The sequence below is a fragment of the Morchella importuna genome, assembly GCF_003444635.1.
Source record: "Morchella importuna strain M04M26 chromosome Unknown Morimp01GS015, whole genome shotgun sequence".
In the NCBI taxonomy this organism is placed as follows: domain Eukaryota; kingdom Fungi; phylum Ascomycota; class Pezizomycetes; order Pezizales; family Morchellaceae; genus Morchella; species Morchella importuna.
In genome coordinates, this window is record NW_025763412.1 from 145402 (window position 1) to 168010 (window position 22609).

General features: G+C 45.5%; 6 protein-coding genes across 6 annotated transcripts; 4 read left to right on the forward strand and 2 right to left on the reverse strand.

Moving 5' to 3' along the window:
- Positions 1–3475: 3475 nt before the first annotated feature.
- On the reverse strand, positions 3476–4986 carry LAJ45_05481 (uncharacterized protein; the record flags this gene model as incomplete). Its single annotated transcript, XM_046115052.1, has 3 exons — positions 3476–4026; positions 4086–4839; positions 4906–4986. 3 exons carry the CDS (start codon positions 4984–4986, stop codon positions 3476–3478), a joined length of 1386 nt encoding a protein of 461 aa, XP_045971574.1.
- A 53-nt stretch (positions 4987–5039) lies between these two features.
- Positions 5040–5555, reverse strand: LAJ45_05482 (uncharacterized protein; the record flags this gene model as incomplete). The annotated part of the gene is made up of 5 exons (XM_046115053.1): positions 5040–5097; positions 5174–5217; positions 5274–5313; positions 5369–5478; positions 5553–5555. The coding sequence occupies 5 exons, from the start codon at positions 5553–5555 to the stop codon at positions 5040–5042; spliced, it is 255 nt and encodes an 84-aa protein (XP_045971575.1).
- A 6383-nt stretch (positions 5556–11938) lies between these two features.
- On the forward strand, positions 11939–15409 carry LAJ45_05483 (uncharacterized protein; the record flags this gene model as incomplete). The annotated part of the gene is made up of 25 exons (XM_046115054.1): positions 11939–11941; positions 12001–12023; positions 12262–12288; positions 12341–12433; positions 12489–12531; positions 12586–12686; positions 12745–12936; positions 12994–13063; positions 13202–13249; positions 13341–13358; positions 13493–13506; positions 13561–13607; positions 13654–13704; positions 13761–13858; positions 13920–13987; positions 14049–14113; positions 14170–14301; positions 14362–14369; positions 14437–14480; positions 14545–14638; positions 14699–14759; positions 14838–14871; positions 14941–14973; positions 15051–15143; positions 15244–15409. The coding sequence occupies 25 exons, from the start codon at positions 11939–11941 to the stop codon at positions 15407–15409; spliced, it is 1626 nt and encodes a 541-aa protein (XP_045971576.1).
- A 2252-nt stretch (positions 15410–17661) lies between these two features.
- On the forward strand, positions 17662–18350 carry LAJ45_05484 (uncharacterized protein; the record flags this gene model as incomplete). Its single annotated transcript, XM_046115055.1, has 3 exons — positions 17662–17675; positions 17752–17850; positions 17921–18350. The coding sequence occupies 3 exons, from the start codon at positions 17662–17664 to the stop codon at positions 18348–18350; spliced, it is 543 nt and encodes a 180-aa protein (XP_045971577.1).
- Positions 18351–18840: 490 nt separating this feature from the next.
- Positions 18841–19613, forward strand: LAJ45_05485 (uncharacterized protein; the record flags this gene model as incomplete). The annotated part of the gene is made up of 4 exons (XM_046115056.1): positions 18841–19093; positions 19149–19322; positions 19387–19505; positions 19584–19613. 4 exons carry the CDS (start codon positions 18841–18843, stop codon positions 19611–19613), a joined length of 576 nt encoding a protein of 191 aa, XP_045971578.1.
- A 1075-nt stretch (positions 19614–20688) lies between these two features.
- On the forward strand, positions 20689–21810 carry LAJ45_05486 (uncharacterized protein; the record flags this gene model as incomplete). The annotated part of the gene is made up of 1 exon (XM_046115057.1): positions 20689–21810. The coding sequence occupies one exon, from the start codon at positions 20689–20691 to the stop codon at positions 21808–21810; it is 1122 nt and encodes a 373-aa protein (XP_045971579.1).
- Between the last annotated feature and the right edge of the window lie 799 nt (positions 21811–22609).

Genomic DNA, 22609 nt, shown 5'->3' on the forward strand with positions numbered 1-22609 from the left:
AGCGGGGTTGTCGTCATGTGATAATTATAGGGGGTGGGGATTCATGGACTAAATCTAGTTTCGGACTATGGAGTGTGTAGGTATATTCATAGGTAATCGTCCTAGACTCAAACTCGTGAGATTCTAGACAGGCCGGGTTTGTTATGTTTGAGCTGGTCTATTTAATAATCAATGTTAATACGACGGAGAAATAGCTAAAAGAAAACTTACGGATAAAATTAAATGCAAGAGTTTATGATGTCAGTACCATGTACATATCGAGAAAGATTTCTTCCTCGCCTGTTTTATTCGACTATAGTTCTATAGAGTCAAAATCCAGCAATGAGTAGAATTCAGCAAATAACTAAGAGAACGAGCCAAGATTTTCTGCTGGGCCCACGATACTTACCGCGGTCCAGATCCATGATCTGATGTCGAGCGAACAGACAGCGAGGTCCGAGCTGGGGCGAATTCTCAGTGCGATGAATGGTAATATGCCGACTATCTAGGTACTTATATACCCCAAGTATACGTACAGTACTAGATCTATTTGTTTGGCCAGAGGTTCAACAGGCTAGCAGTCCCGAGCTGAGGATTGGCTATAACTCTGATGGAAACCAGACCATTGGAACGAAATCTGGAACTCTAGACTGATTAGTTTAGTCGGAGTCCCGTTTCTACGTTGGGGTTAAGTTTTACCCCAAGAATTATGCTACCTTATTAAACCGGTTATAGTTAAGTCGTCAATAGTTACAAGTATTCCATTGGGAACGATGATTACAAGCCTTTCTCGTATCATGTAATTATAATAAAATGACGATAACACGGAACCATGTGCATACGTACCAATGATCCATGATAATCAAAATACTAGGTACCCAGTCAAAACACGCGTAAGAAGGAACTCGAGGTAAATAAGGGGCTTTTCCATCCGCGCACGTACGTACTCAATACCTACATTCTAAAACAAATACTCTTCCGCTGCATAGACCTAATTAACCTACCAGGAAACAACCTGTTCGCTTTATGACCAGGTATTTGTCGATGATCAATTGAGATGGTGAAACCCAAGCGTTCAATAGATTGCGGGCCGACGACTCCAGTTGCGCGTTCAGAATACGAATACAGTAGAATACGAATACGCAGTAGATCAAAAAAAATTCATAGCGTACACAAAGCAACGTTGCAATTGTGGCTGTGCGTTTGAACCCCAGAATAACCACGGTTAAGGATATCCAGATTGACGAATAACTATTAACCGGGTGTTCAATTACTTCCGTGCCGAGGGTGACGTCCCGAGCCGACTGCACGGTTCGCCTGGGCACCGGGCCGTCTGACCTCTACTTTGGTGCCGCTGTCCAAGAGTGGAGTTCGAAAAATAGATTTAGATGAATGCAATCTTTGGGTCGAGATTAGTGATCATAAATAATGGTATCTAAGGATTAGAAGGATTGTCAGTAGATTATATTCCTTCTATATTTCAATGGTAGGCCCCTCAACCAGAAACTACAGTACATTCCACCACTTTCTTCATCCAAATAGGCAATAGAATAGAAATGTCATCGAACCACCCCTTACTTCGATTGTCAGAATGACACTTGCGCTCAGGCTCATGTATATGCACAACGGCCGGTATTTGATTCGTAGTACTGAGAGTGCCCTTGCTTGATGCACTGTAATTGCGTTCTTGAATATCTAAGCGCAAATGTAGAAGAGCTGAATGATTAATTACCAGTAATACCTGTCACCAATAGTAATTATGGCATTCACCAGCCATGAGATAGATATACCGTTTGCAGAATCGTTGACAGTACCTACGAAGTACCATGCACAACTCTGCAGTGCGAAGCTTTATAGGGGAATCACGGCTAGCAACCGACAGCACATGTCACAAAGGGAATGCACCGCTCCCGGCATCGGAATAGCAGACCTAATTAACGACCGGCGAGCTGACAACCAATCTTCCCGTATCTGGGCCCGACCTTTCGGATCTGCCCCGAGTACGGGGGCCAACAATTTGGAGGTGCAGTTATTAAACGGGTAACTACGTACCAAGCTGACCAAACAGAAGAATTACCTGGCACTGTCAATGACTGTAGAACATGAAATTTGGGCTGTGACAAGTGCGCGCTAACACAAAGAACCAGGATTCAACGCTACATAAGCTTTTCTGCATAGAGTACCGGCACAAGCTTTGCTGTGTCGTATTGAAACCCTGACGTGGCCCTCGAAGAAAATATTTGGTCTTTTAGATGTTCCTTCAGGATAGACAAATTACCTCCACCACAGGTGCTCCATGTAGAGTAGTCACTCCAGTACTTACACTCTATGTATCCCCAGCGGCAAAATCAACCATGACACCGCCACTTAGAGACAAACTTACAGCGGGTTGACTCCCCACAGGCCCAACAAGAATAATTATTTATCAGCCGCTCTAAAAGTGATGGGTAAACTACCACATACATATGTACCTACCTGCAAGGCATACATGTACCTACTCTAGCTCTGTTCTACTCCTTACAGCATTAATCACCTTAGAAGGAAAGTCGTTGTTAGAAATGGCAAAAAAAAAAAAAACTGAAAACTGAAACCGTTCAACAAATAGGAAATAAGTCTAGGTAGCTTTAGTCCGTAGCCAACTGAGCGGACCCATCATCTCGGGGCTGAACGGGTTGTGATTACCGCGGTTCATTGATAGGGTATGGATAATCTGCACAGGAATGCGCACGCCTGCCGAGGAGATTTTCCAAGTTTTTCATCGAGAGTAGCGAAAATACGATGTACTTTTATTATGATCAAAACGTCCCCTTTATTCAGATCAAGGTTGATAACGCGCCCCGACTTTACATTCCTTCATGTGAAGGTTGACTGTGAGACTTCCGGCTGGCCGATAGATAGCCGATAGGCAGTACAATAAACGCGATCCCGACAACAATTCACCCCATGGAGTAGCGGAAATCGTGTGGTGGAGAAGTGAGGATGTATGCACTTTATTTATGCGGGCGACTTCTAAATAATGTGCCTATTTTTGTTGGGGATCACAGAATGTTGCTCACACAACTCAATAGTCGATAGAGGACTTCCGGGCACAAGAATGCTTATCAATTTTAGGCTAGAGGCACGCGAAAAAGAAAAAAAAGAAAATACCCAGAATTATCTCCCACAGAGTAGTTGTATCAACGTCTATTTGAAGTTTCCATTGAAACAACATTCTCGATCAAACTGAAAGAGAGAAAAGAAAAATCCATAAAAGCAAGCTATATAATGCTGACGCCGTTCAGACCCCTATACCTCAAAAAAACAGACATATGAAAAGAGGGTAAAGAAAAATATAACCCCCAAACCCAAGAAATTTTTATGGAAGCCTCCCAAATTGTCATAACAGCCTTGTTTTCCGTCACCAAAGCCTTTTTTGTTGCACCCATTCCGCCTGCATATTACAAAACCGCCTCTCCTCCACAATACAAAAGAATCATGAAATACAAGTGACTATTTCCTATGAGGCGGGAGCAAGAGCGATTGGCGCAGCAATCCTGGTGACCTGGTCACCGGCGCGGACGATCCGCTGGTTGTTAGAATCGAGGGCAGCTCTGACTTCCTTGTTTTCCTTTTGCGCCTGTTTCCAGATTTCGACTTCGCAACCACCACGGATGACAGCGACACGGAAGTTGGAGAGAAGGTTGTGGGCAGCGTTGGAATGGTTGTAGACACCGCCGTTGAAGATAGCAGTTGCGTCCTTTCCAATTCCTGAGTTAATCATAGCCTTACCACCGGGGTGGTCGTTAAGGAAAGCAGTAACATCATGGACTACACCGGCGACGAGGACGAGAGCACGACCGTTTTTGGCCTGTTCCTGGTAATCTTCGAATTCCATGACGGGGAGTTGCTCGAGAGGAACACCCCAATCGAGGGTAGCACGTTTCTGGTCAAGCTTCTTCTGTTGCTGTTGAAGTCTGCCCTTCTCGATCTCGTTGCTACGGAATTGCTTCAGATCGTAAGCGAGACCAAGCTGCTTCCAGGTCCAGATGCACCACTTGGTAGGATCATCTATATAGTTGATTAGTACAGGTTTCCATGAACAAATGCGTCTAGTAGAAGAATCATACATTGATGCCATTGGATAGCGTTGCGGTAGTCGCTGGGGAATTCGTGATGAAAGTTGTGGTATCCTTCTCCAAGGGTAACAAGAGCAGTAATGACGTGATCTCTCGGTGAGTTGCGGTCGTCGAATGGCTGATCACCGAGCCAGTGGGCCAAAGAATTGACGCAAAAAGTGGCCTGTTGAACGAAGAAGACCCTGAGAATACCGGCGTAAACAAAGCCGCCAATCCAGTCACCCCATCCAAGACCGGCAACGAGAGTAGGAAAGATCAATCCCATGAAAACCACAACCCAGAGGTAGTGCTTGTGCTGCCAGACAACGACGGGGTCCTGGTTCAAATCAGAGATATCGGTACGGCCAATGCGCTTCGGGTTTTGCTTCATAACCATCCATCCCAAATGCGAGTACATAAGACCCTTGCGGACACTGTAGGGGTCTTTGTCGGTATCGGTGTAGCGATGGTGAGCTCTGTGGTCTCGCGACCACCAACGGATGGATCCTTCAACGGCACCACCTCCAACAGCGGCAAGGAAGAGCTTAAGCGGAAGAGTGGCAGAGTACGACGAATGGGCCCAGAGACGATGGTACCCGGCGGTGATACCGAGACCAGTCCAAAAATAATAGGTAATTGACCAAATGAGGGTGTTTCTGTACAAAGGAGTGTAAAATGAAGCCCAGATACCGAGAATTGGGACAATGACAATGAGGGTAATGTTGAGTTTGTGCAAGTGCTGCCACCAATTCTGCATAGTGATAGGCTGTTGATGATAAGAATGTCAGTATCATGAGTATGAATTGAGCTACAAGGAGGCAGTAGAATTTACCTGATCGGTGATATGGGGTTTGTTGGAGACAGGACGTTTGGCCGCCTGATCCCCGGAGGGAGAAACAGTAGGAGCAGCCATCACGCAAGTGCTAGAGAATAGCTTTTTTGGGTGATGATGATAAGGTTGGGAGTTTATGATACGGAGGGATAAAAACTGAAGTTGTTATCACCGTGAACTCCTTTTAAGAAGCTGGTCCGGGAAAGAAGAAGAATGGAAGCTCAGCGGGGGAACATTCTGTACTTAAAGACTTAAAGGGGGGCTTCACTCGAAATTTCTCTGGGCCCTAGATAGCGACAATCGATAACGGAACTAGGCCTGATTTAGCCACTCAAACACCAAAAAATCTCAAACTCTGTTCATCTCACTCTGTGCCAGTCGCCAGAAGAGAGCCGCGTAAGGAAGCCCCTATCCTAAGATTAGCTAGTGGCCGTCCCAACAACGCACTCAACAAAAACGGCACCCAGCCTCAAGCCCAGATTCCGTGTTGCACAAAACATCTCTCCCCAACGCCTGTCCCTGTCGACCTACATTGAATGCAGGCACCCTGCTCTGCTGTTTGGTCCCCTCGGTCTATGTTGGGGACCGCGCGTTCAACTGCCAAACGTTCAACACTTACCGCTAGAACGAGGTCTATCCGCCACTACCATGATGTGGCAAGCCTCTCAGTAGAGTGGCGAGAGAGAAAGAAAGAAAAAAAGGTCGGGTTTGATCAAGATCTCCAAGCACCGCCGTGCCATGGAAAAGAATATCTGGGGTGAAGTCAATCTTACATCTGACATCGCCTAATGCCGTGACAGGCATACGCCTGCCGCAAGTAATACTCAGCACGCAAGCCGACACCGCAAGTCTCACACAAGCCTTATCGATAAACCTCTCTAGACAACTACTGAAAGGCCAACTCTTTGACTTCTTTGAGTAAAGTGTGCTGTTTTAACATTCGACAGTCGTTCGACTTGTTGCCTTTCCCTCAACAGTTTCTTCGGATATGTGGGGTTCCTTTTTTCTTCTTTTCTCATGGACCGACCTCAACCAATGCATACATGTATGCATCGACATAATTGTTTTCCTTAAGTTCTCCCTGGGATGATTCTTAAGGTCTCATTTGCCGAATCAAACTGCATTGCATTAACATGCGATAAGTGTGATAAGGCTCTCGTCACCCCAAACCTTCCATTCCAAGGTTGGAAAGATTCCAGAATAAGGGCCATCATGAGGCTCGGTAAATTTATTACGCGAACACGCTAGAATTTAACCGCCAGGATCACGATAAGATTTGTGTGACTAATTTAACCTTAGATAGTATCGGGGCTTTAATCGATATCTTCCCGGATATGCTAAGACCAAAACTGAAGATTAGTCAAGGGGGGGTCAAAAATGCATAACAGGGCACGATGATGTCTCAAGGTTTTCATTCATCGGAGGGCATATCCTTCTTCCCTTGAGCTATTTCACAAAAGTGGCTTTGTTTAGCAGCTACATGTAGTTGAAGACTGAAGTCCAACGAACGCCGACAATCCCTGTTATACTTTAGTACCACACTGCCCATGCCGCATTTAATTGATCCGATGGATGGAACTCGGCGGCCGAGTTGACGAGCTCGGCCGATGATGGTTGGAAACCTTGTTTGGTTGAGTATTTCTGATTTTGATGTTGACTGATCAGATATCCACCTATCCGGATTTGTCGATAAAAGATATCTCTGCAGAGTACCGCTGGCAAGATAATACTACATCGACACTCTAGAGCGCAAGCTTCCACCCAAACTTTGGTTTTACGGAACAGACGTTTAGGCCATTACTGTTGGGATAATCGATACCCATGCCACACCAGGCAAACATAAACAGGCTTGTTTACCGAATTGCTCGTACTTATGAATGATGCACTTAACGCACATGTGGCTCATGAGTCGACAGCAAAGGCGCATGTTAGACTGTTGGGACACATATCTCAGAATAAATAATCAATATCACATGTTTCTTCCCCTCTTGTGTGCATGCGCTCTACATACTTATATTCATCCGGAATTTATACAATTGTGTTTGGAGAGGACAATATGCAATAACACATGCTCAATATTTATATCTTTGTTTAATTATAGAAAGTGCAACACTGCACTGAGCTACATATAGGTACGTATATACTCACTATCAGATTAATAACTATGCAAAATATTGACTATCAGATGCCACTATATAACAAGTTGTATATGCTTATGGTGCCATATCATTTACATGTAATTCATTGCCGTTGTCGCAAGCTGACGTCGTTTCATAACCATGAGTAGAGTAGATTCGCCAATATATACTAGTGCATATCTATACTCCATAATGCATGCATCTTAAATCTAGGTCTAAGAGATTCGAACGCATCAGCCCATTAGTATTAAGAAGCTATTGAGTACTATAACTCACATATTCGCCGAATTATAACTGGTGGTGGTAGGCAGCTTGCACATGTAGGTATTTACGTGTATAAACATGACTTCCTGTGGGCGTTTGGAAGCGGTTTGGATGGAATTTAGAGCAATAAAATTTAGAAAGTAACCTCTCAGATTTTCAGACTCTGAAAATCTGAACTGAGGGGGGAGTGGTGCATTCAGATTTCTAAACGCCAAAAATCTGGAATAGAGCAATATGGTTGGTTTTTTTTTTTTTTTTTTTTTTTTGGGGGGGGGGGCGCAACCGCAGGTTACTACGGGAAGGCGTTCTTATCCAGATCAGAAATCTAGTTCCTAAATCTCTGGGACAAATATAATTCTAAAAATGTATATACGGTGGTTGTTATCTACTACCTATGCCGGTGAGACACGCATATTCCAGTATTTCCTATCTTAATACATAGTCCCTTCCAGCGTTCAAGTTACTCAGCCAGATAATCCTATCACTAAGTTACATTGTATTTAGGGGGAAATATTACCTGGATACTTAAGATATAAAGCCCTGAAGTCTGTGTCTCACCGGCAGCCCAGAGGACGCGAGTATTAGCGTATATATGTGAGCATTGATTTATAGACTACATGTAATTATAAGTTATATATACGTTACAAAGTTTGTTTAATGTGTAAATAAACCTCTTCCCAATCCCGCTACATCGACCAGATCAAGCCTCACCAAGCCATTCTACCCCAGGATCTAGTCAATTGACAAAAACAGCTAAATAAACTACAATCTAACCATGGTACACGAAAATATCATTGTTAAAGCTGCAAGTAGAATGTACTCCTTGACCTAACTACTAGTTCCGATTGATAGGAACAATTCTCCGTCGACTGTAACCCCATTCTGACGCGGTTTGACGTTATATAAGCAGTGTAGTATATTTCGTAAATTAATTAACCAATATACTTAATTGGAACATTGAGATCCTTTGCTATCTGGCTTTGTAAGAGCGCGCACCAGATATTAATCACTATAAATTCTGATAATGAATGTTATAAAGTACAGTCGTCTCTGGGTCAACGACGAAACCAGTTCGGTGGCGAATAGGCCAAAAAGCGCCCCGACCCTTTTGCTTTGACTGGCTATCAGCCCAAAAAGTAGCCACTCGGCATCGAGCCGGGTTCGTCGTTGACCCAGAAACGACTGTACCTATGGATCCATAGTATGCAGGTCACGTGGATGCCGATTTTCCGTCAATGGATTATCACTCGTTTTTCGAGATACAATACGACATGATTTTTTTTTCGTAAAATAAAAATATGTGGAATTACGGGTATAATATAAGTCATGGAGCATTATTTGTGAACGAAGCTAGCGTATTGATAATACATGTAGTTTAAACAAGTAGTTTCCAGCCTTCGGCCGGTACTATATGTGTATCAATCAGTCCAATATACAGGCAAGCCGCTTTGTGGCTTATTTCTCTTTTGCCTGCCAGGAGGGGTCGAGGGCCACGCAGCGGTCTGAGAGCCCCGACTGACAGGCAAAGTCCATCACTATATCTAGATCTGCTCTGGTCAATATGTGCCTTTTCTGTTATCCCCGATATATCAACGGAGAGGTCAGACAATTTCTCCAGTTAAAACTACAGGTATATCCCTTTAGCAGCCACCAAGCTGCTAAAATCGAACTACTAATCAATTTCCAGAACCAGTAGAAACCTTATTAACACTCTGACAACACTCAGCACAATACCCTATGTTAATATCCAACACAACATGTCTCAAGTGAAACAAAAACATCTCTCAATGAATCAATCAGAAGACTATAAAAGCACATTGCATATGCAGGTTATAATTATATACTTATTAGATGTAGAAGGTCGTTGCACTAAGATGTACATTACATGTAGTACAGCGACAGGTAATAAGTGATGGAACGCCCTGAGAGTACAAACACCAAATGTTGGTGGCGTTTTACCAAAACAAGTATTGCTCTGTTCCATCACTTATTACCTACCGCTGTACATGTATTTACATGAACGTGTATCATGTATATACAGCTTTCATACTCGAAGTACTGAAGCTTACGTACATGTAGTAATTAGACTACATAGAGTCATACGTGTCACAGACAGCAATACGTTCTAACTCAGCTTACCATACTAATACTGCAAGTTCTACTCTGACTGTACATAGTACGTAGTAGGCAGTATTATCAAGCGCAACCCTACCCGGCGCACTTGCGATCTATACCGCTCTCATCCTTGATAACCATCAACTCCCCTGTTGATTATTTGCTAAAGATTCATAACTATCAAGAAGAGAAGGGAATATCTCATCTTCAACATACACAATCAACACGCAGATCCTGCATATCAATATCGAAATCGTCAAAAATTTAATACAATATCGTTTCTTGTTCACCGACACGATATCAGGCCGTATATATTCATTTCTAGGAGAAATACACTAAATACTTCCGGGCACGTACGGATGAGATATGACGCACCACGTGTGCCAAATGTCTCGGAAGATGAGGGCCGGAAGCTTCTCATATTAACAACGTTATACTGATAGCAGAAGAAAAGGTGTCTGGGAATTTGGTTTGTGTGCGCGTGCGTGGGGGGGGGGGGGGGGGGGGGGTATGTGCACTGAAGGCCAACAGCCCATGTAATGAACAAGAATATAATTCAGTCTCTTTGAGCCAATCTTTACACCAAGTATCTCACTTTGGAATCCAAATTTTCACCTTGTAGTACCATTCCATCCCTTGCGGTACTCACAATACCCTCCCGATCCCTCTAGCAGGGTTATAACGTTAATATAAAGTTGGTGATTTGGGAAAGTAGTAATTCCTCCGTGGACCCTGCTAAATCTTGGTTTCTATGGCGCGAATAACCCTCAAGATCAGTCTTCGGCCTTCGAAACTGTTACTTCGTTATTCAGGAGCTTTCATCACCGCAAGATGAACAACGATGGGCAGGGTCGGCTATATATATATATGCATATGTAGTTGATGAATCTACCTTTACACATCACGAAACTCAAAGAACGACGAGGAAGGCGACGTTGAAACAAGAAGTGGCAAGCCCCCGATTATCGTCAACCACCCAGCCATTCCCAACTCAGGAATCCATCTAGCGAGTGGTAGGGAACAACTGATTGCTGCCAAACCTTTCTCAGTAACCAAACTTTATCTGAACGTCGTGGAGTTGTTTAGGGGCGTTCTAGACACGCTAGTCTCTTTTCTTATCCCTTAAGCTGTCGCGAAAATGCTGACCCACCAAAAAAAAGCAAATTTGGTGTGGCTTTACTAACAGATCCCGTTATCTCTCTTATCAAATAATAGATCTCTCATACAAATCTAATTCCTCTGTTATAGGGGGGTCAGCATCAACACGTTATGGGATAGACCTCGCCGCCCTCCGCACAATCTGGGCACGAGAGGCGTATATGGATACGCGATTCGTATGTCAGACTTATGGACTGGCCGTAGCTCGAGATAGTGCTTTAGACACTAAATTGTTGGATCTAGGAGATGACCTCCTCACTTTGGTCTCCTGGCTGGGACCTAGGCCTCTCAGAAAACGGCAAGCAACTTTTGTTGTTTAGGTTTATTTTGTACGTGTTGCTTTAGAAATGAACGCATAAACGTCTCCCTGGGCAGGAATTACTTGAGGTTAAATGCCTATGTCTACGAACTTGCCTGGTCTTGACATTATCTATCGAATCTTCACAGAAAGTCACTCGAACATGCAAGGACTTCAATCATCGCAACATACGCGGTATGTTACGATTGCTGACTTGATAGATTTTGGTAATTGACACAATGCCGAGGTAAATCCTCCGGTTTCCGATACTGTAACTGGGGGATACTACCCGGTATGTGGCGAAGACGGTTGCTTCCGCTTCACCAACCTTCGGCGTTATCCCGATATTCAGTACGTATGTACAGTAGGAAGCAACCGTAACCTTTCTTTTCGAGTTTCTTTTTCTTCTTTTTTTCCAAAAAATCAACCCGGTCAGACCCATCTTGTGATTAGGCTCAAGCGAAGGCAGATCGGCTCCTCCGCTTGAACCCGTTCATCGCGTTCCACGCCTGGTTAAGTAGGGAGAATCAAAGTTGATAGAGATTAACCATGTAAGTACGAGCGGGTACTTATCAAGCCCCATAACTCTGCATGCATGCGTGGGGATCTGCAACCAACGCGTGCGATAAGATAAGTATTTATTGTTATTATATATTAGGTATTATTGCTGTACGACTCAATATCAGTTGTCGACTGATTAATATTCTCCAAGTCTCTGTCTGGGCAGACAGGATTATCGGAGGCGCTCGAGCCAGAAATCGGCGCATCACCCCAAAACTCACACTGAAGTCTGCTGAGAGCCAAAGCAGGTACTCTTAGACAAGTGACAAAGAGCTTGCCCCCATATGTAAAGCACGATCAGGCGAAGAAAAGAAAAAAAAATAAGCAGCAACTGCATGCTCTGATAGGCCTATATTCTTTCACCTTTCCCGCCTCTTTTAGGGCAGTTCCGTGATTCCCAGCCAGCGCTCTTGTTTCGGGCCACTCCGTCGCCGCTTCCCTCTACTCTAGCTCTACACTGTCTCATGGTTACGGCAGTAAATTGAGGGTTGACATTTACATGGTAGGTCATCGTGTAACTAATGGCAGTGACTTGGTTTATTGGTATTCCTTATCGTACAGATATTGTGTACAGTCGCATGCTCGTAGTGTGGCGATAGTTGACAGAGCCCCTCAGAGCTCACCGTAACATATATATATAGAAAGTAAGCTTAATCCAGATGGAATCAAATACCGTGTTCCTTAAGGCACTCGAAGCCAACCACTACTACAAGCTGTTGTATCAACCAAGCTGACACCTTCTACCCCAATACCATTACGCAGATCACAACATTTTGTGGGGGTGCTTGGACCATAATCTTAGAATACCGGACCATAAATTAGGTTAAATCGGCCAACTAGGAACAAGAAGTGCAGGAAAAAAAAACTGGACTCATTTTTCACCTAATCTAATTAAAATCAGAATGTCTGAACCGGACAGAATTGGACCAGATGTTGGGCCAAAAAAAACCATGACAGATCGTGTTCATGCTGTTAAGCATGCATTTCTGACGAGGCATGCTTCTTTAACCATTTGTTTTGTACGATAACTGCTAATACATGTGATATAGGGACGGACTACTTGGTAACTACGATTATGGCTTCCTCTTTCGCGTACGGATGATCCAGTTATGACACGAGACCACCTCTCTAATGTTTTCCATATAGCCCAACCTACCATTCATGCGCCGCCCGCGCAAAGCCGCCCCGTTCTTCGGCCTCGACGACCGCATGCCGGTTGTCCTAGGATTGATCCTCGGATTCCAACAGTAATTATACACTCCACGTCTCTCACTACCAACGTATTACTCATGTTATCTCTCGTAGTGCGCTTGCAATGTTGGCAGGAGTTGTTTCTCCGCCAATTATTATAGGAAACGCCGTAAATCTAGGACCGGAAATGACACGGTATTTGGTGTCGACTTCCTTGATTGTTTGCGGGTTTTTGTCAGCGATACAAATCACCAGGTTTCACATCAAGGGGACGCCGTATTATATTGGTACGGGTTTGATATCGGTGTAAGTTAATATGATATAGTTATCGAAGATGTCGGAAGCTCATGAAGCCGTATATAGAGTTGGGACATCTTTTGCTATAATCCCCGTTGCATTGGGCGCGTTTGAACAGATGTACCAGAACGGAAAGGTAATAATTGTTTCCCCTGCTTCTTTAGCTATTCGCATGAACTAACCTCAATCAACAGTGTGCGTTTAAACTTCCTTTCAAGAACACCAAAAACGACGAGGAATGATCTATCTAATGTCATCTATTGGTATAATACAGGTCTTACAGATGAAAACGGCATCCGGCAGCCTTGTCCCGATGCCTATGGTAATACTTTCCAAAAAACACCAACAACCGAGTGATAGTTTATGATTAGAAATTCAACACGAAAACAGAAAACTGATATAGATTTCTTCAGGTGCCCTCCTCGGAACCGGTATAGTTTGTGCATTCCTCGAGATATTCATATCTTTCATGCCTACTCGATGGATCCAACGCATCTTCCCCCCCATAGTCACTGGTCCCACTGTTTTGCTCGTCGGTGTAAAGCTTATTAGCAGTGGATTCAAGAATTGGCTAGGAGGGTCGGGACCATGTATGAATATGCCAGAGGCCGGATTGTATTCATTGTGCCCTAGTGTAAATGCGCCACATCCGCTGCCGTGGGGTGCGACGGAGTTCATCGGTTTGTTAGATCAAATGACAGAATTGAACAAGGCTGATAATTCTAGGGTTGGGGTTCTCGGTATTCATCACAATTATATTGTGTGAGAAATTTGGAAGTATGTAGTCTTCCACTCAAACTGTGATAGGTACATTTCGCTGAATGTTGTGATAGGTCCAATTATGAAGTCCACCAGCATTGTGATTGGTCTCCTTACTGGATGCATCATTGCTGGAGCAACCAATTATTTCGACAAGACTGGTATCAACGACGTAAGACATTATTTCAGTATTTATCACTTGAGATTAATGCTAAGTTTTCAATCGTACTCAGGCACCTGCTGTCTCGTTCGTTTGGGTGCACACATTTAAGCTCTCGGTATATGGGCCACTAGTATTGCCGTAAGCATATACCCCTCCCCTTTGTGGGGTAAATACATGTAGCTAAATCCACGTCATGTAGCCTGCTAGCGGTGTATATCATTTTAGCCTGCGAAGCAATTGGTGATATAACCGCAACTTGTGATGGTATGCTATTGCTTCCCAGCCCCGAAATGAAACATTAAGATTAACTGTTGCTGTAGTTTCCAGACTAGATGTTGAAGGCGGGCTATTCGATTCAAGAATCCAAGGAGGGTTATTAGCTGATGGCCTTAACGGCCTTGTTGCTGGCCTTGCTACAATTACTCCTATGTCGACATACGCCCAGAACAATGGTACGTCCTCTGATATCCATCCTTTTTGAGTTGAGGATAGTAATAAAAATGATATTGCAGGTGTGATCGTAAGTGTCCTATGGATGGATATATGCACCTCCAAACATTCGAGTCAAGAATACCTGACAGTTATAGGCTCTTACTCGATGTGCAAACCGGAAAGCCGGCTATGCAGCCTGGTAACTACCCATCGATTGGGTTCATTTCTCGTTCGAATGGCGCTGTATCTGACACTTGTTCCAGTTGTTTCCTTATAATCATGGGTATTTTCGCAAAGTTCGCGGCTGCTCTGGTCGCAATCCCGTCGGCAGTTCTCGGCGGTATGACAACGTTTCTGGTAGGCTTCCAGGTTTCGGATGATGGGACATGTGGAGACTGATTCATGGGGGATCTGCAGTTCTGCGCTGTTGCTGTGTCTGGAATGAGTATTACGGCGACTATGCCGTTCAGTCGACGGAGTGGGTTTTCTTTCCCCTATATGTTCGGATCTTATAGCTAGATGTATACTGACGTATTATGGTTTTATCGCTGTGTAGATCGATTCATTCTTACCGCATCTCTTTCAGTGGGGTAAGTGGCATACTGCCTTAGTTAAGTATCCTTTGCAGTATCGCGCAAAGCTGACCGAATGAAACCCAGATACGGTGCCACCCTTATTCCGGATTGGTTTGAGTGAGCCTTATCCCCGTTCTAAATTGATGTTGACACTCTTGATTGCCGTGATGCTAAATACTATTGCTCCACGACAGACATTTCTTCACTTATTCAGGCGGGGGAGGCCTGCAGGGGTTGATCGACGCCGTCAATCTCATTATGGAGACCGGGTTCGCCATAACCGCCTTGTGAGTTGAATTAGCCTTACCTTTAGTGACATCTGCAAGACCACGTTATTGTATCTGATAAACTGACGTCGTCCACTTTTTTTTCTTTTCTTTAATGCAGCATCGCAATCATCCTCAACCTCTTCTTAGATGATGAGATCGAGGACAACGGCCTGGAGATAACCAGTAGTAACGACATCACCAGATTCAACGGCGTAGAACCTCTAGATTTATCGGCTGAGAAGTCCGGAAATGAGACGCCTGCTGATATTTCAAAGCAAGTTTAGCTAATAGCGCATATATGTCTATTCAACTTCTAATTGGGTTTATGTTTTTTTCGTGTTCATCTTAATATTTGATTAGTTATTATAACTAATGTCGTGATGAATGAAAGAAATTTTCGTTACCTTACTCTCCTATGTATGAACGGACAATTGCGCCATCCATCACGCAGGGTTGAATACCGTTGTGATTCGATAAAATTTGATACAGTGCTAAGATCCGGGGTTGCGCTATTGCTGCGGATGCAACTTCTGGTAGTGGATAGTGTCAGAGGGGTAGATTGCTGGAGATGTCTGACAAGATAAGGATGTTGCTTGTATCTAGCACGTGTGTGATAGATACGTCTTGGTTATGTTTTGTGCTGGTTGATCAAGACCCCTCAGTGGGAGAAAAGCTATGGATAGGGCGGCGACCCCTCGGTGTTTTCCCCGAAAGTGTGTAGGGTTGATGCGCCTAACGATCTCACCGACAACGGGTCCTAGGTGTGGTGTGTAGGTATCTTTCTTGACCGTCATAATAAACCAAAGATGGGCGGCGGCGGCGGCGGCGGCGGCGTGATCATGTACGGCCTCTACCACTCCTAGGTAGTACAGGACCCTCCGGAGCACATATGCTCTTCTCCATCCAATAGTCAAGCGTGGCTGGAGTTAAGAAAGGCTGATCGGCAATTTGCGGAGTCAGTCCCTGCAGGGCAGCTGCAAGCGTAAACTACATATGGTCTTCGTCTCCGCAAAAACCACCCCGTCATGGATTATCACCCTAGTCTATCGAGAGGTATCATATCATGTAGGTGCCTATGTGTCCTCAACATGATACAGCTATATGTAGAGTACAACATCTAGAGGCCTAAACTGCATGTAGAGCACTACATACAGATACCCAAACTTGAGCTCCTCCAGAGTCGTACATGTAGGTACCATGTGGGTAGAGTACTTTAGGTGGTAAAGTACTCACAGTCTAAAGTTGAGCATAGCTACAAGGCCCCGGGGATAGCGGAAAAAGATCGCGGTATTTTTTCCCGCCATCGCCTCCATAGGTAGGGGGGGGGGGGTGTAAGGAAACAAACGCGCGCGCCGAGATTAGGCATTACTGCATGATTGACGCCCTGGTAAAACATTCAGGTCATGTCACCGAGTCCATGGAAATCCAATAAATTTGCCGTTCCGCATCTGCAGGAACTTTTTTCTTTCATTCTTCCTTGACGATATTCCTACATGTGCATAACTGCCTGCCTGCCTGTTGCCTGCCTGCCTGATCCGAATTTGTACTCTATGTGGATTCTTCCAGGTTGTTGGTTGAATTGTGGAGAGTTTACTGTTCCACCTGGGGTTAGCATGGAGGTTAAAGGGCTCGGCACAAGTAGTGGCTGTCTGAGGGCAAGAGAGAAAAAGGGTAAGGGACAGATTAACCCGAACACTGCAAGAGCGGTGCACGGGATGACGAGTTGCCCTACAGGCTCGGTGGGAACTAAACCACTAGGCATGCCCGTCTAGGCTATGGACCTAACAGTCGTTGTGTTTGTGGTTGGCGGTTGGCGGTTGGTGGTGGTTGGTGGTGGAGGAGGTGTGTGTACTTTAGAGGGACTAAGTCGAAAAGGTCGTGAGAAACATGGCGGCGGCAACAGCACAAAGTAAAAAAATGACTGAGAGTGCCCGAACGAGCCTCATCTCATGAGCCGCAAGTAAGGGCAAGCGATTTAAACGCAAAGGGCGGGGTCTCTAACCTAGCTGGGCCAGCCTCTGGCTTAACTGGGGAAAACGTTATAGCTAGCTTCCTCGACGGAACAACAGAGGCACGGCCGGAGTTTCCCCACAAGACTGGAAAAAAATATATTCCGTATTTCCGTTGTTATTCCTGCCTGTCCACGCCTACGCCTACGCCTCGGGTGAATCCGGGTTATTAGCAGGGCTGTCTACAAACGTCGGATGAGAATCACTTCAGAGATAAGTGGCCTACAACTCCCTCCTCCTCCATTTCCCTCTCTGGCCGTGCGTTTCCCCCGTCTGATTCTGAAGGGATCTGGCCATCGTCTTATGTATGGTCATCGCTCGCTTCCCCTCTCCCTCCCCTCTCCCATATATTACAGTCTATCATGTATTGAACAATCGCCTGCTTTTTGAGCGTTTTTCCCCCTTCATTCTCGGCCGCAGCCGTACTCTATGTATCTAGAGTACATCATGTAAGAATTATTTTTCCCTATTACCTTAGAGTGGGCCACCTTGATGTACCGTACTCGACTTTATGTAGGTATTGCCAGATGGGTACTAGTCTGTAAGTAATTTCTCCGTCGCCTGTTCAACGGAAAAACTTTTCGTCGGAGCGGAAGATAAATTCATCTTTGTACTAGTACGTACTGGGGTAGCCACCCATCCAGGTGGAGCCCCTCCCCCGATCCACCGCAAGGGAGTGATGTTGGTTACAAGAACTATGCTAGATTCGCGCGGATGTGGGGCATTATCCATATTTCCCGGTTTCTTAAACATGTGAAGGGCATCAAGAAGCGAAGTGCCTGACAGGAAGGCAGAAAGGAAGGAAGAAGCCAGGAGAGTCCAGGAGCAGGAGGAGGTTGTTTCCGGCGGCCATATCCAGAAGTCAGGGGACGGGAAGGTGGGAGCGCTCTTTGCCTATTGTCCAGATGTCGATGACTTTGGCCAAATTATACATGAAATACGACGGGGCGCTGGGCCTGTTGCCTGTTCCTGTCGTGACGGACAAACCAAATCGAAGGAAGCATTCCCAACGATCTCGCATGATGTGGAGACCTGGATCGCGTATGTGCCTGGCGAAGCCCATGTGCAGGGCTTGAGAATAAAGAGAATAAACGGAACGACTCCCGACTTTCCTCCGGTGCTTCAAGTCAGCCTACCCCCGCAAAACCACAGTATCATCTTTCGTCAGTACCCCCACGCGAAGCTGGATGAGCTAAAATGGGTGGAATGTCCCTGAACGAGCCCATTCTAGCCGTACGGAGACAAAGCCGAGGGTGAAACCGTGAAGCTTGATGAAACAACAAAAGGTACGGTAAGGGCCAAGGGCGGAGGCAAGATATGTATGTAGTGCGAAAAATAAAATCATTTTTAGACAAAAGACGTCTTTTATGTCTAGGGCAGTCTAAAAAGGCGGAGAAGGAGAAACATGGAGTCCCTCAAAACCTAAACCATCTAGTTTTAGCTAGAGGTACCTAAAGGGTACCTACAATCTAGACGCTAGCCACATTGTTTAAATGATAGTATGCCCGTCTGCGCATTATTCTTTACTTACTCTTGTCAAGTTACGCCTAGAGCGGAGTATGTACGGCGATGGATGAGTAGGCCGCATTTCACGGAAACCCTTCACAGCTGAAGTGTGCATAAGGACAGCAGAATTTGGTTGTGACAGGAATTTCCAGTTTCGTAGTTCATCTACCGTACCCCTTTTAACCCTCCCTCATCCTATCATGTTGCAAGCCATAGCCTGCTTTATGCTTTCTTCTCCATACCCCACTGCGTATCAGACATACGGCGTACCACAGAAGCCGCACCATGAGGGAACGGTGGTAGCGGTTGTCAAGCCAATTTTGTTTTTATTGATGGATGAGGTTGTTAAGTGGCCATCTGCCGAATCCCTTTTGGGAAAGTATTGTTGTGGGCGTCGAGGAGGTGAGGGGGAGGATTTGTCTGCCTGGGCCATGACGGCTCCCCCACACAACGGTATCAGATGAAATTTCCACTTGATCGAAGATAGGATGGTTGGAAAGGTGTGTAGCCAACCCCACTCACTCATCACTCAGCCCGTGGAGCCCCGAACGAGTGCGCACGCCCATTCTGGTTCCGCTTAGCCTCCAAAGACTCACAAAACGTGCGTGTTGCGTATTGTCTAGCTATCCACCGAAGGTCACGACTCACGACGAAGTTGGATATTTGTGTTCTGGTACATCTGGTACAAGAAGGCCGCCCTTCCCTCTGATCATTTCCCCGCCTGTTTCTCATATAAACGAAATAAGAAACAAAGAGAAATAGAACAAAGTTGTTGGTCCATTCAAGAACACAGCCTGCTGTAGCCCACACGTTCAGCAGCAGCGCACTTGGAAACATCTCTTATCGCAACCAGTCCGCAGTTGCAGTAAGCCAGCCCCGCCCTCTGCATTTCCCCAGTTCTCTCTAAGATAGACGAAAGGCGTGGCATTAAACTGTGCTTCAGATAATAACTGACAGGGTCGGTGTGCTGTGAGCAGAATCCGTAGAGCCAGAATCCAAATAATAACAATCAAAATCTTGGGAGGTGTTGTTAGAAAAATAAACTTGTCCCACCTGGTACCCCATTCCCCTCCGCGGCTCAGTAGTCCCCACATCGACCCAGTCAGCTACTACTACATGTACTACTACATGTACTACTACATACTACTACATACTACTACTACAGTAGCACTTACTCGCCCTAGGGGAGCAGCGGCAACAATATCACAGCGCCTCACTTTTTTTTCCTTTGCTTGGATGAAATTTTCACATTCACATACCTAGAATCCGCCTTCATATTTTATTTTTTTATTTTTTCTTATTTTTCCTATCCCCAGTCCCCGCGCTTGGAACCCTTAAGCAGACCACGCATACACGCATCCGCCTCATCACAAACCCTTCTTTTTTGTCTACTCTCATCAGCGTCATAAGCGTCATCGTCTGTAGGTGCTTTGCTGTTGCTGAGTGTTTGCTGTTTTGTGGTTGTGCTGCTTTACTACAGTCTACTACTACTACTGCAGCAGCATCCGTCCCACCCTCCTCCTTCCCAGTAAAAAAAGAAGCAAAAAATATTTCCCCGAACATCGGGGGCCAGCGATCGGTAGACCTACAAATCCAACACACGCCCCCCCTCTGTTCTTCTGCCCACCCCCCCCCCCCCTCCCACACCCTCACCATTTTTGTCCCCTTTCCCACAAGCCTCTGACACCGCGCCTGGCTACATATAACCCCGCGGACGCCGTCTCCAACTTTTTTTTCTCCACACTATTTACTCGCGTCCGTCATCGCTTCATCACCACCACCCACTACAACTACCTCCGCAATAACCTTCCCCCACACAACCATAACTAGCATCAATCAACAACAATAACAACAAAAAAAAACCCCCCATCGTCAATCACATGCAACGACCCGGCTCTAACAATATTTCTTCCCTCTCAGCCCTCCTCCTCCAATCTCCTCAACAATCCTCAATACCTCAGTCCATGTCTTTTCACGACGATAGAAATCATCAGATGGGGCTAAATAGTCTTTTACCCCCTCTTGGTAGTCTCTCTCAACAGGATGCAATGCAAGATGGACGACCTGAATTGCCTAGACCTTATAAGTGCCCTCTATGTGACAAGGCATTCCATCGGTTAGAGCATCAGACTAGACACATACGTACTCACACTGGGGAGAAGCCTCATGGTTGCAACTTTCCTGGGTGCTCAAAGCGGTTCAGCCGTTCTGATGAGCTTACAAGACACTCTCGAATCCATACAAACCCTAACTCTCGAAGAAGCAACAAGAACCAGCAAGCTGCCCTTGCTGCTGCTGCTCAGGCACAGCACGATGGTTCAGCTATCTCCACAACTGGTAAGATGATGCCGCCTCCACCGAAAATCATTTCAAAATCGGCTCCTCCATCCCACGTGGGCTCTCCCAATGTCTCGCCCCCTCACTCATATCATGGAATGCACGCACCATCAATCCATTCGGGGCTATCGCCTTTTGGAAGGGCCTCGAGCAGTCCTTCCCTCGGTGGGATGAGTAACCAGCAGGGAAACTCTGGGTTGGATCTGAGCATGTTGGCCCACACTGCTTCCCAGCAACTGGAGCGTGAGAGGCATTATTATCCTCAGCAGCACAATAACTATTACGGAAGCCGTCCCGCACTTCCGGCGCTGTCTCATGGCACCCAGCCGATGTCTCGGTCTCACTCACACGAGGATGATGATCCGTACATATCTCATCGCTCAGTCAAAAAATCTCGCCCTAGTTCCCCGGTCTCAACTGCGCCCTCATCACCCACTTTCTCCCATGATTCATGTTCTCCTACACCCGAGAGCACCCCGCTTGCTACTCCAGCACATTCTCCTCGACTATACCCACGCGACCGCGACCTCGAGTACAACATGCAGCTGCCCAGCATCCGGCACTTATCATTGAGACACATGCCTGCTCTTGCGCCCATGGAGGTGGCTGATCCCTACAATGCGGGAAGCCCTCCCGTTCAGTCTGCACATCAGACAAAGGGACTCAGGCTGGGTGATATCATCAATCGTCCTGACGGTGCTCAGAGGAAGCTCCCAGTTCCCAGAGTTCACGTTCATGATCTTCTCAATAACACTTCCAGCATGGGATACTCATCAACTTCATCGTCGACGTCAAATTCGATAGCCGGAGGGGATTTAGCCGACAGGATGTAATTAGCGATTTTCTTTTCTGGAAATGGTGCGGAATTTTTTCTTGGGGTTCGGACGGCGAATATCTTTATCTATATTTTTTTCTTTTCTCTTTTTTTTTCTTTACACTGTTATTATTAGAGGGATTATGATTGGGATAAACCATGAATGGAACTTTTGGGCGTTTGTTTCTGGGACATGGAAATTTCTTTTTTTATTTTATTTTTTTTTATTTTTAAACTCCCCATCTCCACTGTCATCACACACTACTACACATTTTTATTTCATTTGTCTTTTCTTGTCTATGATTTTTTTGGGGTGGACACCTTATAGAAGACCCTAGAGGTCGTTTTTGTCAGAGCTTTTATACAGAAGTACCAATATTGTTTATTCTGAAAGAGACGGAGTGCCGGAGAAAAGGAATCATGTATTTCTATGTTAGTTTCCAACGAGATCCCATTCTCGAGTAGTGTAGACGGTTTTAATTTTATTAGAGCCTCGCCTTGAGTTGTACAACTCGGGTTACCAAAACCAAACTCGCCCCGGAGTCTTCATGCACTACTTATCTTACTCTCGGAATAGATATGGGAAGTAGATTAAATCGCGATCAGTCCACTCTACTTCCTTGGCTCGCCGGCTCTCGGGAACCCCACATATGTACCCATTACCTTTAGGGGGGGGGGGGGGGGAGGGGAACTCGGGAGAATGACCGGAAGAACAGATGGCCCTTGCAGCCACCCGCGTCCTACATCTAACTACCGAAAGATGTAGCCATCAAACTCAGATCCATTGACAGAATCAAGTACTACAATCCCATCTTGAA